Here is a 20,281-nt window from a genome sequence, read left to right as displayed (position 1 = left end):
TTTCTGTCAAAAAAATTGAGATAGTGTCGATCTACACTCTAGTCTATATATAAAAATATAATATTTTTTAGTAATATTGTTTTCTCAATAATAATAATATAAAAATTTAATTTATATATAATAATATTATAAATATATTTTTATAACCATCAATTATTAATATTTTTATTTTTATTATAATTATTTCAAAAATCACAACAATTGTGACATTGATTACACTAAACATGTATATCATTTAAACATTAATATTATTATTGAATTTTTAATTAAGGAAAACGAGGAAATGTAGAGACTAGTTTTTTATTACACGAATGCTGATATAACCAACCAACCTCTTTCCTCTCTCCTCTTGTTTTTTGGAGTTAGGTTAGGTCATTCAACTCTAAACGTGAATTTCATTCTTTCACATCGATATTAATCGCTTTCTTTCGAATTCAATTCGTAAAAAGACGATGTTTTTGTTGGATTGGTTTTATGGGGTTCTAGCATCTCTTGGTCTGTGGCAGAAAGAGGCTAAGATCTTATTCTTAGGTCTCGATAACGCCGGCAAAACCACCTTGCTTCATATGCTCAAAGACGAGGTTTCTTTCTCTTCAATTTCATCATTTCATTTTCCCAATTATCATCACCGATGTTGTTCTTTTCGGATTTATTCATTTTATACTAAAATTTCAATAGTCACGGATCTATGTTTTTTTTGTTACTGATGAATATTTTTTTAGTCAAAGGAGTTTATATTTTTTACATTTATAGTTAGCTGAGTTTTCTGAGACCAAATTATTACTGAGAAAATTACCAATTCTGTTACTTTGATACTCAATAACTCAAATCAACATAATTTATTTACTCTTAGATTAAAATGATTTTACGTATTTTCTAAAACATTGCTTGATTTATCTGTTTCCCCACCTTGGTTGACATAAACATGCTATTCAATTCAATTACTAAAGCTCACTTACATTAACTTGCTCTATATGCATGATTTTCTATGTTCTTCTATATTTAACTTGTTTTGGTTTGTTGCATTTTTACCTTGATATTTAGCATCTGTTTGAATTTTATTGGGATTTTGTTGTAAGCAAAACATTTTGATAGTTTGTAACTGTATGTTTCTCAGTATATAGATTATTGGAATAATTGTGGCCTGTGGCTATGTCCTTTATTTCTTTGTCTTGGTTTGATGTTTCTTTTTATTATGAGAATTGGTTTTGCAGAGATTAGTTCAGCATCAGCCAACACAATATCCAACATCAGAGGAGTTAAGTATTGGGAAGATCAAGTTTAAAGCTTTTGATCTCGGGGGTCATCAGATTGCTCGTAGAGTCTGGAAAGATTACTATGCTCAGGTCTCTCTTTTTATATGCCTTAAATACATTTTTATGGCCCAAGTGAGAGATTATCTCAATCATGAAAAATTGGATGCCATTACGCCTTCTCTAGATATATCATGTCTTGCAATTCATTTGTAACTTTATTTTGTTTGTGTGGCTAGACTTGCTAAACTGTGTTGATCATTTAGTGAATTCAGATATGGAGCTGCATAAGATACCTGGCTTAGAATCTATGAACTAGTTCTAACTGTGTCACTGGGATTAAGTTTTATTCTTACGCTCAGTAGTTAGTACTATATTGGCAGCATAGTCATTAAGTTTTTTAATAAGTAGAAACTTTCTTGTTGCAGAATGTTCTAAAATACTAATATCTAACTAATTACATGTAAAACTAAAGATTTATGCCCTCCTATTTTATTAATTGTTTATCTGATTCATAGGAGGCAGAAATCATGATGAATTGGTGATAGCTTACTGATAGCCGCCTTTTCACCATTGTTGTCAAATAGCGGTGTTATAGCATAGCGAATTTTCGTGAATTTGCTAGAAAACTGCGATGCTATCCTAGTTTCACTATTAGGGCAATCGCGGCTGCTATTCTAGTTTGTGCTGCTTGATGTAGTGGCAATAGTGGAAAAAAGAGAATTGTAGTGTTTTTAAAAATAATAAAACTCAAGGATCTGTATGAGTGCCAAACATTACTGATTTTTGTAACAAAAATTTGAAGAGTTGGTGAGTATTACTCCTATTTTTATTGCAATACGTAAATTTTTCAATATGTAAGCTATGCTTTTCCTATATTACCATTTTTATTTGAATGCAGTGTGCCTTTTTTATATATAATTGACTGATTTCAACCGCTGTGGCTTCCGCTATTTGCCCATAATGCTGTCTGCTATTTCACATAGCAGATTTGTGCCATTCCACTATTTTTGGCAATCCGTTGTTGATAACACCACGTTTCGCTTTAGAGGATATGCAGATAGTACCTTATAAGACATTTCTGCCTCTGTTTCAATTTACGACTTAGTAACTTATATTACATGCTTGCGCCCATTGCTCATATCTTTTATTTTATTATGATCATGAATTAATTGCAATGCAGGTAGATGCAGTGGTCTACTTGGTTGATGCTTATGACAAGGAAAGATTTGCCGAGTCAAAAAAGGAGCTGGACGCCCTCCTCTCTGATGAATCATTGGCAAATGTCCCTTTCCTTGTTCTTGGAAACAAAATAGATATTCCATATGCTGCCTCTGAAGAAGAGTTGCGTTACCATTTGGGTCTGAGTAACTTCACCACTGGCAAGGGTAAGGTAAACTTGTCAGACTCAAATGTCCGTCCCATGGAGGTATTCATGTGCAGTATTGTGAAGAAAATGGGTTATGGTGATGGTTTCAAATGGGTTTCTCAATACATCAAATAGTCCTTTTGTAAGAGATGACTTGGTATCTCGTTTCTATAAGTATGTTTGTTTCTGTAGTTATGAATTGGAGGTGTTGTTGGCATGAAATTGCAGAATATTTCAATTTTTATTTATATAAAATGACTGGGAACCTACTCTCCATGTGCTGAGCAAATTTCAGTTGATTTTTGGTTGAAGAATTTTCAGATCTAAAATATTGAGGAATTTTCAGATCTAAAATATTTTCAGATCCAAGCTGAACTTTTTTCTATATGGTTAGCTGCGTAAAGCACTACATTTGGTTGCTTACTATTGATTTGTGAGTTGAGACAAATTACCGAATCAATGAAGTACTGATGCATAAACATATATGGCCAAAAATAGCAACCTTTGAAAATTGTACTGGTCATTGAGCAAAGGTTGCTCTTATTCACGATTAATTTATTTTGAAGTATGTTCTTTTAACTGCAAATATAAATAGTTAGTGTGTTATTTTGAAGGAATAAATTATACTCAAAACCTCTATCACTTCAACTCTTATATTTTTTTTTTTTTTTCTAACTCATCTTCGTTGTGACCTGGATTTTAATAGGTTTGTATTGCAGCTAACTACAAATGTGCATCTTTATTAAACTCTTTTTAAATATTATACTGATTTATATTTTTAAATTAGTTTTTTTTGTAATTTAAACTCTTTAAGTAAATAACTTTCCTATGTAAATATTATACTGAATGATTGCTAATTCAATATATATTTTGAATTGTAAATTAGGATAAGAAAATGTTCGTATCAGTAAAACTGATTTAAATGTTGTATAAGATTTTCATAAATATAAATGGGATATAAAAGATATAATCATACCTCGTACTTGTTTATTGACGTCCCCAGCCAGAACAATGTTGTGTACCCCTTGAAATGTAGAATTTGTTGCACAAGTATGCACTGAAAATTAAGTAAACAAAATTCTTGTCAAAAAGAAAAGTAAACAAAACGAAAAGTAAAACAAATGAAAATCCCACTCAGTCTACCATCTGAAACGAAAAGTGTCATTAATGTGTTATATTCTATCGACACAGTAATTAAGCACATGGGGATGTAGCTCAGATGGTAGAGCGCTCGCTTAGCATGCGAGAGGTACGGGGATCGATACCCCGCATCTCCAAAACTTTATTACTTTTGCTTATTTTTCTTCAATATGTGAAACTGGGGTGTTCAATTTATCTTTTTCCTCATCACTTCCTCAATTGCCCTACTTTATCAGAGCTCTTTTTACCACTTTGCTCACTTCATCTTTATCAAAACGGACAGACAAATGACAATAAATACCAACACCATCATATTAAATAAATATTTAGTTCTACTCCATTGCTCCCTCTCATGCATAGAACTGTGTTTTCAGTCACTCACAATCACTGATACAGAACAACCATTACAAAGTTAATACTTGCTAATGTGTTTCTAATTTCCATTTTACAAAGTTAATACTTGCTAATGTCTTTCTAATTTCCATTGCAACTGTTTTGCTTCTATATGGTTTGGCTATCAACATTTTACTTTCATTATTGTACATCAATCCTGCTTCTTTTTTCTAATATAATTTGTTACTCTTTCTTTTGGTTATATTAAAATTTTAAAATCTTTGATATATAATTTGTACAAGTACTTGGAAACTGATAATAAACTTATATAACCAAATATTGTCTTCATGTAATTATTTGAGAAAAAAACTTAACAGAATTCATATTTCAAATGAATTGTTGTCCACATGTTATTGCATTTCATGATGTTTCAACCAAAATCGTATTATCAATTACCACTTAAGAAATAGCAATAGACAGATAATCAAGCACTTTCAGAGCGACAATCTTCGGTCTCTTTAAGGTAACTCTGCACCATTGTCAGCTATGATCATCTTATAATTTCTTAAGCCCATTATCGAATTGCATCGAATGTTTGTAATGAATTTCTATAGCTGGAAAGTTGTCTCTCCCCACATAGACAGCGATAGCGAATACACATGTTTTAAGCTTTTTTTGATACATCATGTTAGCAATCAGAAGAAATGTACAACAACCAAACCAATCTTGTTAACAAATATAACACAATGAACCAGCTTGCAAACTACTATTTGAGCCCAACTATTTTTCTTTTAATCATATATTCATCCTTAAGCCACCCAGAATCAAGCTGCTACAGATTCAGCTTAACATTGCAGAAAGTCGCTCAAAATTTCATACATCGTGCATGTAGAATGTCACTTTTTGTTTGATGACCGGAAACCACCAAACCCCATCAAGGCAGCAACATCAGGATCGGTTTCAGGTTCTTCCACAGCCTCCTTCTTCTGAATCCAAAATAGAACAATAGTTAGTTGTGGTTTTGTGAAAAAAAGAGTGTTGACATGTTAAAATATAATTAAAAATCATTTTTATAAAGATAGACGGAATCATTAAAAGTTAAGTAATGACATTATAACGGAATCAAATCCAAAAGTACTAAGCTAGACAGAAATGGGAGGAGAGGAAAATGATTTTTCCAAGACTTTGGGCCTGTACTAATTCAAAATAAAAAACTGCATACAGTTCCTACCTTTTCTTTTTTCTTTTCCCGACGCAGTCGCTTTCTTTCTTCCTCTTCTTGTTGCTGTTTTAAAATCCTTTCGTCAAAATCTGCACAAAAAGTAAATTTTAATTTCCACATTAAAAATAAGCTCCAAGTCCATCTAAAACAGTGACAGAACGTTAAAGTGTGGACTGGTGGCTACCAACAAAATTTGAAAACTCAACACGAATACTTCAAAAAATTACATATCACACTCCTAGAAGTAATCAAAATATTATAGACTAATTTAAATATTACTAAATTGTTATACGACTCTTCCAAATTTTTAGCTAAAGATCCAACACTGCCCATAATTTAAAGATTGGTTGAACTTCTACAATTTCAGGCCAAAATAGAAAGGAAACAAATTAGACTTTAAAATGACTATGTTCTCTTTGACAAATAGTCAACTCCCTTACCTTGCTCAGTAAAGCTTCCAAGGTCTTTACGTTTCTTAAGATTTTCAAACCGTTCCTGAACCTGTGTTTATCATAAAGATTTATAACTGTAATGCAGAGCCACATATAAAAACAACAGAAGCCAAATGACGCACAATGGAACACATGCATGCATGTGCAGAAAAATATATATTATTTCATGCAATGTCAAAGGTATGGCCATTAGAATTCAGAGTCTAGAAAGCTATCTTAAGCTGTATGATGCAAACCCAAGGCCCAAATAAAGAAAAAAATCTATGAGATGAGGTGCACAGGAGGCACATTGCATGATCGATAGTAAATAGATCAGGTGAGAAGAGAGGAGGGATAGGCTGGAATGAGTTGGGACTTTCCAGGGACACTCTCTAATTGTCTAGGCATGGTTTTACTTGTTTATTTGCAATTCCTTCTTTCTATTTTCCAAAACCCAGGACCTGATGATACAGCTCTGAATCTGTCAACAACAATACAGTATTTGTCCATATTTCATTTCATGTTCTGGTACCTATCAATGTACCTGTTTGAGAGAAGAACGTTCAGCTCGCATAGACATGCCCAACGCTCTTTGATCTGCGAGATAATGCAAGAATAACCATGAGTGAAGTGAAGGCAATTAAAGTAAGACATACATCCAAAAATAAAAGGAAACATGCCAAAAAGACTACATACGTTTCTTTCCATTAATATGATCCAAGTAGTTTGCAGAGTCCTTCACCACACACTCACAAACTGAGCAGTAATATCCAGCCTGCAATATATATTATTAAATCCAATCCAATCCAAAGGTACTACATACGTTGCATAACAAAAAGATTATCTATATCCATATAGGATCCATGGCAAAAGTTGTTGAAATAAAGATCATATTCAAAATTGGTAAAGGAGAATAGACATATATCATGTGAAAGAAAATCAAATCCTGATCTTCCCTTAAATATAAAATGGTGATGATGACCATAAACCACCTCTAACATTTAATAAAATTACAATAAAAACTAATTTTTAAAGTGAGAAAGTCACTATCTGAATTAATATGAGAATGTATAGAAGACAAGTTTTCTACAACACAATCAAAATCCCAAAAACAGTCAAAGATTTGTGGATTCCGTGCCCTCGCTAAGGCAAAAAATCAATCCTTTGGTATTTTTTTGGCAATTGCCACATATAGTTTGGGGGAAAGAGAGAGAGCTTTCTTAATACTCCAACAGAGTCACAAGACACATGATGAAACACACACCCACAAGTTCATAGGAATTCAGACAACTATGGCTTTCAAATGAAAGTGCTTCTACTTTTAACTATCAGAGTTTGATAGTCAGTCTAAACACTTAATAACCATTCAGCCTTAAGTGCTATCACCTTCCCAACAAAAGAAACAAAGGTTACCGAAAGGAGGTTAAAATTCACTAAGATATCATTATGAGCGAAGCATAAAGTTTTCCAATTTCAAAGTACTCAAATACAATATAAAAAAACAGGTACCTGTTGGCTTAGTGGTGCAACCGGCGTTACAACCTGCAAAATATTACACGACTTATCAGCATAGCTGAACTGCATGACAAAATTTCGGTACTAGTGGATGGCTCCCCAACCCATGGCTTCCACACTCAAAATCTAAGAACAAATAGACATTGATCTTAGTATCCGCATAAGCATACCTGAGTCTTTCCCAACCGGGATTCGAGGTCTACTTCATAATCTCTATGTTTCAAGGGCTTCCTCTGCACTGGAGGACCTTTAGCTGTACCAATAACAAGATGTTAGTTTTTAATCAATGCAATGATACTTTCAAATTTTAAAACAACTATAACCCCATCAAAAAATGAGCACAATTAAAAAAATAACAAAAATAAAATCAAGTATATTCAAGCATAAAACTAATTTGAAGCATATTAAAGTAATGTGAATTAGTTTACCTTTAGGTTTTGCTCGACCCTCTTCCTCCTGTTCAAAATTAAATACATAAAAACACAATTAACCAAAAAAAATATTCAAAATAATAATAATAATAATAAATCAGCAATGAAGGAACAACAATAACTTACCTGTCTCTCACGCTCCCGAGCTCGTTCGAGATACTCTTCACGATCGAATTTTCTTCTGAATGTGTTGTCAACCCCAGCGACCTAATTCAAGCGAATCAAATTAATAATTTGATGGAACAATTTTATTTTATGTTTTAGCAAAAAAAAAAAAAAACTGAAGTGTAAACCATCGACAAGATTGTGGATATGAAATTATTAACTTACATTGTTGCTGGTGTTAGCCATTTTTGTTCGACAAAAACAAAAAGTTATTCTAGAGGGAGTTCGAATTAGAACAATGACTGAAGCTGATTCTTGATTGAAAGAAAATGATGAATTCGAATCGCGATTTTGTGAGTGAAGCCTAGGTTTAATTCCGTTCTCTCAGTAAACTCTTTAAATCTATATTAATTAAAAAATAAAATATAACACCGTAAGGGTGTTTGGTCTAGTGGTATGATTCTCGCTTCGGGTGCGAGAGGTCGTGAGTTCGATTCTCGCAACACCCCTTTATTATTTAATTAATAAATTTAGTTTTTTATTTGTTACAAAATTATTTAGTATTTTGATTTTTGATTTGATATAAGATTGCCGAGGAAACGAAGCTAAGCTAATCTAACAATGTGGAGTTCAAATTCAATGATGATGGTATTGTGTGTTGGAAGCATTGCTATTATATTTCTGATCTCAACTGCTTCAGCTAACGACGTCGTTGTGCTCACAGAAGACAACTTCGAAAAAGAGGTTGGCAAGGATCGTGGCGCTCTCGTTGAGTTTTATGCTCCTTGGTAAAACACCAATCTTAATATTCGTTATAATTTGATCCTAATATAAAAATAACTTAGATAAAATTCCCATGCTTTATGTGAAACTTATTCTCCCAAGTCATGAGCCTGTGAATATTACTCAATAATTTGATGAAATTTTGCTTCAAAAAATAATAATAATTAGGTGTGTGTTTGGTAATTGATATCACGTTGAGTCACCGTAAATTTATAGCCGTTTATCGTGATTCTGACAAATATAATTTCTACTCAATAAGTGTGCCAAGTCATTAGAAATTGTGTTTTCCATGTTAGGTGTGGACACTGTAAAAAGCTAGCCCCAGAGTATGAAAAATTGGCTACAAGTTTTAAAAAAACCAATACCATTTTGATTGGGAAGGTTAGTTACTTAATGTATTTTCATCTTTTAATGAGGTTGAACCTTTAATGTTCATAATTATTCATGTTGGATATACCATCCTTGACCATTATTTTATTAATGTTTATAGGTTGATTGTGATGAACATAAAAGTGTTTGCACTAAGTATGGAGTTTCTGGTTACCCTACAGTTCAGTGGTTTCCCAAGGCATCACTAAAACCAAAGAAGTTAGCACATTGTTCATTTTCTTCCCTTTCGAACATTTTTTTAACAGTAGAAAATATGTCAGATATTTCCATGTTCTTAACTTGTTGGCATTTTTTATTTCAACCACAATACATCTGAACTAATAATGTGTTCTTTAGGTTTGAGGGTGCACGCACCGCGGAAGCCCTTGCTGCTTTTGTAAACATTGAAGGAGGTATTTATGCGAATTGTTCTCTTTCTACTTATATTGAATTATTTTGTTGCTAGCTTTCTATTTCTTTTCTTCCACTTATTGTGCTCAAATGCATATGATGTCAAGATATGTATTTTAAAAGGAACTATTGATTTGTATGCTAATCTTAAGATAGAAATTTGACATTGTTTTATGTATTTATATTTCAATGTGATGAGGATTTTTGTCGAGTAACAACAGTTTTACTATGTCTGGAATAGGATTTTTAAATGCTTTTTCAAGAATGTTGAGCATAATAAGATTGTGTTTTTCTTTGTTGTTGTGCACAGGCAGGGGAAGCTAATTTCATCATTTCATATCTATTTTTACCAATAAGTTGCATTGCGTTCACATTTTTCTGATTGATTGAGCTTGAAATTCTTATCCAATATTATCAATGACTTTTGAGTCAATGTTCTGAATACTTAGCAGTAGAATCTAACCATCCAATGTTGTTTTTCTCTTGTATTCATGTCTTGTTGAGTATTGGCATTATAATATGTTGGCGTGGTTGTTTGTCATCTACTCTGTTCTTCATGGCATTTTGAATGATTTTAAACTTAATTCTGTCGGCAATTTTTGTGCATAGTGTTCAGTATGTTTATCATTGGTATACAATGTAATTTTAATGTAGGTACCAATGTGAAGATACCTTCTGTTCCATCAAGTGTGGTAGTTCTCACTCCAGATAACTTCGATGAAATTGCCTTAGATGAAACAAAAGATGTTCTGGTGGAGTTCTATGCACCATGGTAATTATGGATTAACATGATCTGCATTAACTTTATAATATATATGATGGTTTATTTATTTTTCATTTTCAATGTTTTTGATTTTTTTTTTGTTAATCAGTCTATTATTGTCTTTAGGTGTGGTCATTGCAAGGCCCTTGCTTATGTAAGGATGTTCTCTTTTCTAAGACTTCTACCATACCTTATAATCATAATTTGATGGGTTTTCCCATCTTATGACTATATCAAGTTTGATGCTGATAATTGTTTTACTATTTCTTTAGACTTATGAAAAGATTGCTGCAGTATTTAGGATGGAGGAAGAAGTAGTTATTGCGAATGTTGACGCTGACGAGTACAAAGATTTGGCTGAGAAGTGAGTGCAGTGACATACTTTTATGTGCCTTGTAATTAAACTATGTTAAAATCATATTTAACAAACACATATGTCTAATTTGGATTATTTCCATTAACAGATATGGTGTTGCTGCCTATCCCTCGCTGAAGTTTTTCCCAAAGAACAATAAAGCTGGTGAAGATTTTGTTGGTGGTCATGATTTGGATGATTTTGTAGCTTTCATTAATGAGAAATGCGGCACCAACCGTGATGAACAGGGTCAACTTACTTCTAAGGTTACTTTATTAATGTGTTTACTGTTTAAATAAACTAGAATACTATACTTGATAGCTGAATGGATTAATTATTATTGATTTAGGCTGGTATAGTAGCATCTCTAGATAATTTGGTGAAGGAGTTTATGAGTGCTGATGATGATGAGAAGAAGGTTGTCTTTTCTCGACTTGAAGAGGAAGTTAAGAAACTTAAGGGTTCTGCTGCAAGGTTTAAGCGATATCATGTTTCCTTTTTTGTTCTGATTTGCTTAAGTTTATAATTTGAACTATGGTTATTGCGTGGCCCTACTTAATTTGTTTGATTTCCTATGGTGTCTTGTTTCAGATATGGCAGCCTATACTTAAAACTTGCTAAGAGCGGTATGGAAAAAGGTGCAGACTATGCGAAGAATGAAAGTCATCGTCTAGAGCGTATGCTTAAGAAGGTACTATAATTTCTTAATACTATTAGTATAGTAGCAACTAATATAATAAATATATTGAACATGAAACATGAATATCATATTCTCATATTGAACACGATTCCTTTCAATGGGATGGCAGAGTCCATGTCCAATGACATAAAAGCTATTTAAAACATGAAGCAACCACCTTAAGATAATACATATATGTTAAATTAAGTATTTTCTAATGAATATTATTCCAAAACATACATTATAGGTTATTTCTTTATATAATGAGCTTATATGGTCATGGCCATATATGCATTGGTTCGTCGTCCTCTCCAATTATGTCAAACAAGAAATTATTTGTCCACAAAGCAACAATGTTTAACAATTTGCACATGGATGTATTTTTGAAGTAAATTGGTTGGAACCAAAGCAATTCTTTATTAAATGTGTTAGAAGTGGGTTATTCACAAAAGAATTGGTTGTAATTGTAAATTTCAGGTTAAAGATCCATATTCTGCTTTAAGGATTAAGATATGAGAATTTTCTTAAATATTAGATCAGTCTTTTTAACTAACCCTGTTTTTTCAATTCCAATTGCTTATTTCATTGGCTATTTTAGGAATTAAACCTCTCAATATTGTACTTCTTTTGATTATGTAAATGATGGAAATTTTCTTGTACTTTTTGTTTATTAAAAGTTTAGATATGACTATGAGTGCCATATTATAGGTCTAGTAGTTTGAGTAATCAATTATTACATTGTGGCTTGTAAAAAGCTTTTATTTTGTATGTTAATTTGAACAACTTGTCTGAACACATTTGAATATTGTCATTTGATGCAGTCAATAAGTGCAGAAAAGGCGGATGAATTTACTCTCAAGAAGAACATCTTATCTACTTTTGTTTGATCTTATGGTTGTAGAATAGTCATTAATATAAATTATATCAAGAGGCATGACGTGTAATTCCTGAGTGTGTAGGTATTACTGCCCTGGTTTTCTGATGACCATGCCCTCTAAATATGCAGTCTTTTATGCACACTTTTTCATTCTTCATGTATCAAATTTTGTAAAAATTAAAGAAAATGATTGATTTTCATTTGAGAAAATATATTATAAATCTTCTATTTGAATGGCTTCCGGTTCAAGATTAATTTGGACATTGTCATAGTTTTTCTTGCATTTTCCCATCACTCATGATTTCATTGAGCCATTTTTGCTTCAAGTAATGCAATCTGAAAAGTTTAGTTGGACTCCAGTTATTTGATTGTGACTTTTCTTTTTATACAAAAAGTAATATATTACTATCATCTCTATCTCATTTCGGCAAGGCACATCTCTCAATAGAAGTGCAACCCTTTACATTTTTGTGTCATTACTTATCACTTTGCATTGATTGGTATTGACTGAAATGATATAAATGACAAAGTTATTTAAGTGATTACATAAATGTGTATATGCTAACCAACTTGCTTTCTCTTTAAATAATTCTAAGCAAGTATATATCTTTTGAAATGATCAAAATGTAACTACTTTTAACTGAATTTATTTTCTAGTCATTCTACTGAAAGCAGTACTTCTGTCACGAAGAGGATTATTGAAGACAATTTCGCAACTAACCAGAGAAGAACTTTATCAACTTTCATCATATCAATTTTCCAATGCAATATCTATGACTATTGGTTACACCATATAAATAAGCTCTTTATCAGTATTATACTCTCAATAAGTGGTAAAGACACTGTAGAGTACTAGCCAATGGAAAAGCATGAAGGGGACTTGAGTGAATTATGTTCCACTTAAATGGTATTTTCTACCTTACATACTACATTTTGTAAGAAAAAGAAATGGAAACCACCAAGGGGTTAAACAATTAACAACTCAGAAACCAATTCATCAATCAAACATGTTAGTATGTCTCCTTCAACCTCTAACCCCTCTTCAAATGCTTCAAAGTCAAAGTCAAGCCATTTCCCATATCCAGTGCTCATGTCCTTGCAAACAAGCTCATCCACCATTACCTCTTCCATGTTTTTAAAACTCACCATCTCCTTGTATAATTCTTCTGCCAAGATGTTCTTCTTCTGAATGGATGTCACCCACTTAGGCCATGCTTTGCACCTTCCAACAAAAGCTTGCTCACATCTCAACTCTAGGCACTCACTCACATAGTCAAATAAAACCTTCCTTTCAAGCTTAGAATACTCTTCTTCACAGTATGATGATCTTGTACTCTGATGATTCTCCAATAGATCAAAGAGATTTGGCATTATAACTGTATTCGTTCGCCCCATAACAAATTCTTCTGCCATAAACTCCGCATTGCCAAGAATATTCTGTACGTATTCAAGTTCCATGTTGCTTGATAATTTAACATCTACCATGTTTGGTATTCCACTTATTTGTGTGACAGCCACATTGTGTCCCATAGATATGGAAGAGCTTTCCTCTGACCACGTCGCCTCATTTTCAAGTGATTCGGATTCCATGTTTGATACTTCTTCATCTTGCATAGAAGAATAAGCTGTGCTGCCTGAAAACAGGAAGAAACTGATTGGCAAGACAACTTTATACGTATAAGCGCTTAGGCTAAGGAAAACTGGAAAAGCAACTAATTTCTTGGAAATTTGTTTTCGCTTTTCACCAAACATTGATAAAGAATCTATAAATAACAAGTTTGTAACACACAGGCCCAGCATAAAGAATACTTGACAACTTATTTCTGAAAAATATATTTAAAGACTAAAGGTTCTCTGGAAGCTGATGTAATGTCTTGTTTAGGAACTTCAAGACATTAAAAAAATTTATAAACAAAAATAAGAACTTCACACTTCTTAGAAAAATTAGTTTAGTACAATTAATTTTCTTGAACTAAAAAAATAAGTGAATTCTTAGAAGTGTATTTCATGCAAACTTGTTTTATGTAAATAAAAGAGTCATTAGAAAATAAAACTTATATTAATCAAGGGGTGTTGTAGTAATGAAATCACTAATAGAGTGAAAGTAGTTAAATTTATTTATATTCGAGACTACCATATGGAAATTTTTTAGCTCATATTCGAGACCGGATGAAGTAAAAGGTAGACAAGTGAGATTTTGCTTTCAAGATCTAAATAAATATGACTCAAATTAAGGGAAAGGCGAACTTTACCATATGTACTGTCTTCACTATCCAAGTAACTTTCACTGACAGAAGGAGCTTGAAAAACCGCAACAGCATTGGAATGCTGACAACCTAAATCGTTTCCACTTTCACGGTTTCCGCAACAGCTATCTCTTACTTCTGATGTCTGTACAAGTGATTGAGTACTAAGTAAGCATATGGATTCTTCTCAGTTCAAATATAATTGAAAATCACAAACAACCTAATTTGTAAAATCAGATTCTGTGAATGGCACATGGACTGTTTTACATAATTGTTCTCTGTAAATCAGGCTCAAAATAATCTTTTGATTAAATTGTTCTCTGTCTTACATATCATTCTATCAATATATACTACTTGAAAAAAAAGGCCATTACGAATGAAGCTTAAAGAAATGCTATACCTGCAGTTGCTGATTCATTTTAAGCACTGGATCATCACTTGAACAACATTGATAGGTATGCACTCCATCAAGTTTATCACTGAACATTTCATCTTGTTCCTTAGTTATGGTGTTTACTATACTAAATGCTTTGTCTTGTAAACTAGATCTCAAACCAGTAGAAGGCCCATCTGAGGCTAGGGTACATTGAGATAAGTTAAGTCTCGATGTCAATTCTTGCAGCTTTTGCTCCAACAGGACACTCAATGCATCACTATCTATCATATGTGTCGGAGAAAGTGATAACTTTCTGGGGTGAAGATTATCACCATGCCCAAGAGAGTCCACACCAAATCTAGTTCTGGTTTCCATCACTTGCTCAGTAGAGGATAGTGACTCAGGCATGCTTCTCTTCAAGGGAGACGTAAATGTAAATGAAATAACATCATTGCTTTCGTTCATGTTAAAGGCATCCTGGTCAATACTTCCATCCGTTGTAAAATTGCATCTTATGGACTTCTTTTCGAAATTGTTTCTTGCATTCTCAGGACTTCTTGCCTCAGGAACACCACTGCTGTTATACTTTTTCTTTTGGGAAATACTATGAGTTTTGGAAGGGGGAAACTCCTTTCGGTTATCCATTGCCCTAGAGCTTGACCTTTTAGGCTGAATACTGACATTTGTAGCAGCACTCTTGTTTGTTGCCTTCCTAATTCCAGTAGAACTTTCTGAAGATGAAGCCCGTGGTGTTGGCTTGTTGGAATCTATTTTTGAAGTTGACTTACCTTTGGAAGTCATGCTATTTTGCTTTTGATTATTCTGTACCAACACATTGCTATTACGGTTTGCACACGTTTTCTGCGGCAATGATCGGTTTGTAATTGGTTTCTGGCTTCTTGTGAGCTGGTTTGACTTCATCTCATTCTGTTCTTTCTGCTTCATATATTTCCTATTACCATTTGAAACCAATGTGTCTCTGTGTTGACCATTGTTTTTGGCTTGCATTGCAAGAGAACCTGATTTTCCTTTACTTGCTGAATGACAAGAACTACGTTTCTCAGAATCTCTAGAACCCTTCAATGACGATGTACATTTGTACAAATTATTACAGCTCCTCTCACCAGGCTTGACATTTGAAGGGTTGGCATTTCTCAGATTCACTAGATTTTCAGGCATCGGTGCATATTGTCCAGCTTCCAACCTCTCTTTCAAATCAAGAATTCTCAAGGGAACAGATGAAGGCCCAGCTGATGACCTTCTATTCCTCATATACGGCTGAGGGCTTCCATCAATTATCTTAGCAGCCGCCTCCATTATGTGAGCTGCATTCTTCGGCGGCAGAAAACCAGTATTCTTGATGGGAGACAATAATCTATTGTGAGTAACTGGAACAGGTTTAGCCGACTTTGGAGGCAACATTTCAGTTTGAAATCTCTTTATTGGCCGGTTTTCCATTTTATACGCCCTTGATTCCATGGCATCCCAAGAAGACTTCTCTGGCTTAAGTGGTGTGTTTATGTAGTCAGCACGACGAAGGTCATCCATTGAACGAAGGGCACTCACATTACAATGAGAAGCTCCATAAGAGTTGGAGCCGTATAATGAAGTGCACGAAAGCTCACCAATTTCGGAATTAGGCAAAGAATCCAAACCCATGAGTCTTGCTACTAACCCAGGAGCTTTACTCCCACAGCCTTCATCACTACATACTGACAAAGTGCAGTTAAAATCGCCACTTGCAATATTACTCGGACTTGCTCCATTCTCATCCACCTTTATCTAAAACAATTATAATAACCAAACCAAAAGAAAAAATAAAATCAAATACCATAAATAAATATGAAAACTGCACACAAAAAAAAAGAGACAGAGAGACAGAAAAAAGTTGGGGGAAAATTTAGACCCTATTGAACTGTGATTCTGGCAAGGTCTCCACATTTTCCTTTCCTTGCCTTGAAACTTCTGCAGTTAATGTAGCAGAAACATTTAGAATAGGCGCATTAAACCAAGCATTTGAAGAATAATATGTCTGAATAAATAGTTTAGTTAGACACTTATAACATAAGCATTTGTACAAGTGTATTAAAATAAAGTTAAACAGTTTCTATACAAGCTATCCTGCAGAACTTGTGAAAATGTCATAAGCTATTTCCAAGGTTGTCAAAATCGAGAATTTAAGTAAACTTGTTTTTGCCTAGGTGAAATTGACTGGTAGACTTGTTAAATCGACTCGTAAATTCAAGTTTACCACCAAATTAACTCAAAAATGCTACCTAAAATTGTGCAATTGTACGGTTTTACAAGTCAACTCTCGATTTTAACAACCTCGACTATTTCCATAAGCCCTACCAAATAGTCTCTCAAATGCTTAAGCAGGTAGATAAGCTCAAATAAGTGAATCAAAGTCCAAACAAACCCTAAATGGTGGACATGGCAAGCAAAGAATGACAAAAAAAAATGAACATGAAAGAGAGACATCACATGATTAACATTACCAGGCAATGTTGGATTGTTCCAAACGAGCTTCTTACGAGATTTGGCATTCCAATCAAACAAGCTGAAAAAACTTCCCTTAGAACGTTTTTTCTCCATTTCCAATTCTTCTTTTCCTAACAAAGTTAAACAAAAACATTACCTAACACACAGAAAAGAGTGAAAGGAAACATTTTTTATACAACTACGTTATAAAAACTCCAGAACCCAAATCTCACATATACAAATCAATTTCAACATTTTGAATGAAACTAACGGACTTGAAATTACAATACAATTTAGTTAATCGAGATTTGAGATCTTACTTGAAACGAAGAAACCCTTCACTCAGAACCCCATTTTCAAACTTCACAATAGTGTTATTTGCAGAGCGAAGCACAATTGAAAAACATGCGACATTTTCATGAATCACACCAAATACCCATTATCCAATGCACACACTTTGTTGCTCCATTATTATTATTATTCCGCAAATCGAAATAATTTATCGAATTTTTCAAATGGGTACCAAAAATAACAAATAAATGAAAATAAAATAAAAAAAAACCTTTTTTTTGCTCTCATTCACTCTCGAAATACTTCTTTTTTTTTTTCTCCACGAAATTAGTCAAAGCGAAGAGAAGCAGAAGAGATCTGTAGTAGGAGAGAGAGAGAGAGAGAAGTGTCACTTGGTTCTTGTGAACTGAGTGAGAGAATTGAGGTGTTTGATTTTTGGGCTCAAATTAAATCAATTGAAATAAATGAATATCTACACTGTCAACCCTTCGTTGATTTTTTTGTTGACTAAGCTTTGCTTTTTAAATAAACAATATAATTTTATTAAAAAGAATGAAGGGTTACTCCAACTCTTAAATCAAAATAACCATCCAAATTCACCACATGAATGAATATTGCCCATTTTCTATTAATGTCTTTAATTTTGTACCCTTTAATATTCACTTGTTTTTATCTCAATTTGTTTTTTTTTCTTCATATGATATTTAGATTATTAATAATACAAATACTATCTAGATAGTTCGAGATGCTCTCATTTTATTTTACTTTATTTATTTAAATGATAGTCTTAGTTTTTGATGAGCTATTTAAAGGAATGTAGAATGTCTAAAATCTATACTTCAATTATGTGAAGATGTTTCTAGTCAATTTATTAATCTTGATAAATTAAATATCTCTTTCAATTGAAATGTGTCTCTTAATAGATAAATTGATTTCCTAATACATTGGAAACTCTTTCAAAATACTTACACTTACCTTCCTTTGTTGGAAGATCTGAAGACACAATTTTTTTATTTTGTTCAATATCATAATTGGAAGAAATTCAAGGGGTGGAAACAAAATGCATATCCTCTATCGAAGATAGGTGTTAATTAAGTCGATGACACAATTCATACTCACACACATCATGAGTTGCTTTATTTCAAATGGAATCCTCCACTGAATAATGTTTATAAAATCAATGTTAATATGGTGGCCCAAATGACAATGTTTAGCGAATTGAATTGTCACTAGAGAAAATGAATGTGTGATCTTAGTTGCTGCTACGTGAAAAAATATTATTTTCTCTAACTCGGATGTAACTTAAACAATGGGATTTAGATTGGTGCTCTAATTCGCTCTTGATTTGGGGTTTCATCGTCTCATAATTGAGGAAGACTCCCTCAATGTTATTAGAGCAATGTCTATTCCTCAAACTACTTATTCTTGGGATCCATAGTCACCGATTGACACAATTTCTTTTGTATATTACAACTCGTGTTAAGAGATCTGCTAATAACTCTGCCCATAGTCTAGCCAAGTTTGCATTAACTTCAGACTATGCTATTTGATTTGAGAAATATTTGTCTTATATTTATGCCTCTATTAGAGACGATTTAGCTGATTAATGATATTTCTCTCCTTTAAAACAAATGCATCGAAAATTGAAATTGTCCTTTATTTTGGGCTTAAATATACTATTATAGTTATTGCAAATGTAAGAAATTTAATTTTAGTCATTGCAAAATGCAAATATTTTTCATTTTAGTCACTAATGCTTAATGTCGTTATTTTCTAACGGTTGAGTAAATAATAGATTTAAATTAGTCCCAGAAAATTCCAAAAAATTTGATTTTAGTCAATGCAAGAAATTTGATTTTAGACCTCTACATAATAAAAATAATTGTTTTACTCTCGTGTACGGTTTTTATAATAAATTATAAATAGTGTATTATGATTGTTATCACTTTCTTTAAAAGATATCAAAAAGATATATTAATTTTAGTTAATTGATTAATGACAAACATTTATTTTATATAGAATGATATGTTTCATCTACTTCTTTAGCGATTATAGTCAGTGTATTATGATTGTCTTTATTTTTATGTTAACGATATTAAAAGAAATACTATTTTTTTTATATTGTCAATGCGCGACAATGAATATGATCTTTTAATTTAGTGATGTAATTTGTGGTGGATAAAACTAGGGAGAAAATTTAAAATAAAATAAAAACTAGAGAGAAAATATTTTATCACAAATTATCTTACTATTTTGTTGTTGTTATAATTAGTCACTAAAATTGTTATTAATCACTTCACATGAAATTTGATTAGATGTTTTTAATACTAAAAAGGATATTAATTCAAATTGATAACAATTATATCAATCAAGAGCAATACAATTTAAAATAGGTAAAACAAAAAATGATGAATATGCGAATAAACTTACAATATTCAGATTAATAATATAAATGATAAAATATCTATATATAAGAAAAAATTTATAAATATAACAAAGTTTAAGTATCCGAAATAATCTTCAGAGCTGTAATGTTAAAGACGCAAAAATCATTGATTAAATTTGCAGTGAATCAAAACTAACTTATCAATTTAAACCATACAAACGTCGCACAAAAATTAAAAATCAAAATGATGCATTAAGATGAAAATAAAAAATAACTTCTCCTTAATACGACAAAATTATAAAAAAATTAAATATATTTAAAAATCACTTATTTAAATTATGGAGAATGAAAAAAACGATTTAACAAGGAAATTAATCCAAAATAACCCCTTTTAAGTAAAGAAATTAAAAATAAAAAGGAATGGTCAGAACGATGGCCAGGTTTTCTGCAATGTCAAAATTATAT

The 20,281-nt window shown here is 32.3% G+C and overlaps 4 protein-coding genes and 2 non-coding genes across 7 annotated transcripts; 4 read left to right on the top strand and 2 right to left on the bottom strand.

Moving 5' to 3' along the window:
• Positions 1–273: 273 nt before the first annotated feature.
• Positions 274–2,898, top strand: LOC101509387 (small COPII coat GTPase SAR1A-like). Its single transcript, XM_004494484.4, has 3 exons — positions 274–581; positions 1,215–1,346; positions 2,437–2,898. Exons 1-3 carry the CDS (start codon positions 453–455, stop codon positions 2,755–2,757), a joined length of 582 nt encoding a protein of 193 aa, XP_004494541.1. The 5' UTR covers positions 274–452; the 3' UTR covers positions 2,758–2,898.
• A 928-nt stretch (positions 2,899–3,826) lies between these two features.
• TRNAA-AGC (transfer RNA alanine (anticodon AGC)) lies at positions 3,827–3,899 on the top strand. The gene has a single exon. It is a non-coding gene; the product is annotated as a tRNA-Ala (tRNA).
• Positions 3,900–4,677: 778 nt separating this feature from the next.
• Positions 4,678–8,182, bottom strand: LOC101509063 (uncharacterized). Its single transcript, XM_004494483.3, has 10 exons — positions 8,025–8,182; positions 7,821–7,901; positions 7,692–7,719; positions 7,434–7,516; positions 7,258–7,290; positions 6,445–6,523; positions 6,293–6,345; positions 5,758–5,818; positions 5,327–5,406; positions 4,678–5,081 (listed from the first exon to the last, which is right to left on the bottom strand). The coding sequence occupies exons 1-10, from the start codon at positions 8,043–8,045 to the stop codon at positions 4,992–4,994; spliced, it is 609 nt and encodes a 202-aa protein (XP_004494540.1). The 5' UTR covers positions 8,046–8,182; the 3' UTR covers positions 4,678–4,991.
• A 54-nt stretch (positions 8,183–8,236) lies between these two features.
• On the top strand, positions 8,237–8,308 carry TRNAP-CGG (transfer RNA proline (anticodon CGG)). The gene has a single exon. It is a non-coding gene; the product is annotated as a tRNA-Pro (tRNA).
• Positions 8,309–8,370: 62 nt separating this feature from the next.
• On the top strand, positions 8,371–12,270 carry LOC101508532 (probable protein disulfide-isomerase A6). The gene is made up of 11 exons (XM_004494481.4): positions 8,371–8,587; positions 8,879–8,963; positions 9,073–9,170; positions 9,309–9,364; positions 10,017–10,134; positions 10,252–10,279; positions 10,398–10,489; positions 10,590–10,746; positions 10,830–10,954; positions 11,072–11,171; positions 11,981–12,270. The coding sequence occupies exons 1-11, from the start codon at positions 8,421–8,423 to the stop codon at positions 12,044–12,046; spliced, it is 1,092 nt and encodes a 363-aa protein (XP_004494538.1). The 5' UTR covers positions 8,371–8,420; the 3' UTR covers positions 12,047–12,270.
• Positions 12,271–12,830: 560 nt separating this feature from the next.
• On the bottom strand, positions 12,831–17,880 carry LOC101508207 (uncharacterized). Of its 2 annotated transcripts, none has more exons than XM_073366141.1 (6): positions 17,460–17,880; positions 17,157–17,296; positions 16,565–16,623; positions 14,683–16,440; positions 14,289–14,427; positions 12,831–13,670 (listed from the first exon to the last, which is right to left on the bottom strand). In XM_073366141.1, the coding sequence occupies exons 2-6, from the start codon at positions 17,251–17,253 to the stop codon at positions 13,003–13,005; spliced, it is 2,721 nt and encodes a 906-aa protein (XP_073222242.1). In that variant the 5' UTR covers positions 17,254–17,296; positions 17,460–17,880; the 3' UTR covers positions 12,831–13,002. The 2 variants fall into 2 exon arrangements, with proteins under 2 accessions (XP_073222242.1, XP_004494537.1); XM_004494480.4 differs by having other exon boundaries at positions 17,157–17,270.
• Positions 17,881–20,281: the final 2,401 nt, after the last annotated feature.

The sequence above is a fragment of the Cicer arietinum genome, chromosome 3, assembly GCF_000331145.2.
Source record: "Cicer arietinum cultivar CDC Frontier isolate Library 1 chromosome 3, Cicar.CDCFrontier_v2.0, whole genome shotgun sequence".
Lineage (NCBI taxonomy): Eukaryota > Viridiplantae > Streptophyta > Magnoliopsida > Fabales > Fabaceae > Cicer > Cicer arietinum.
This window is presented reverse-complemented; position numbering and strand designations above follow the sequence as displayed.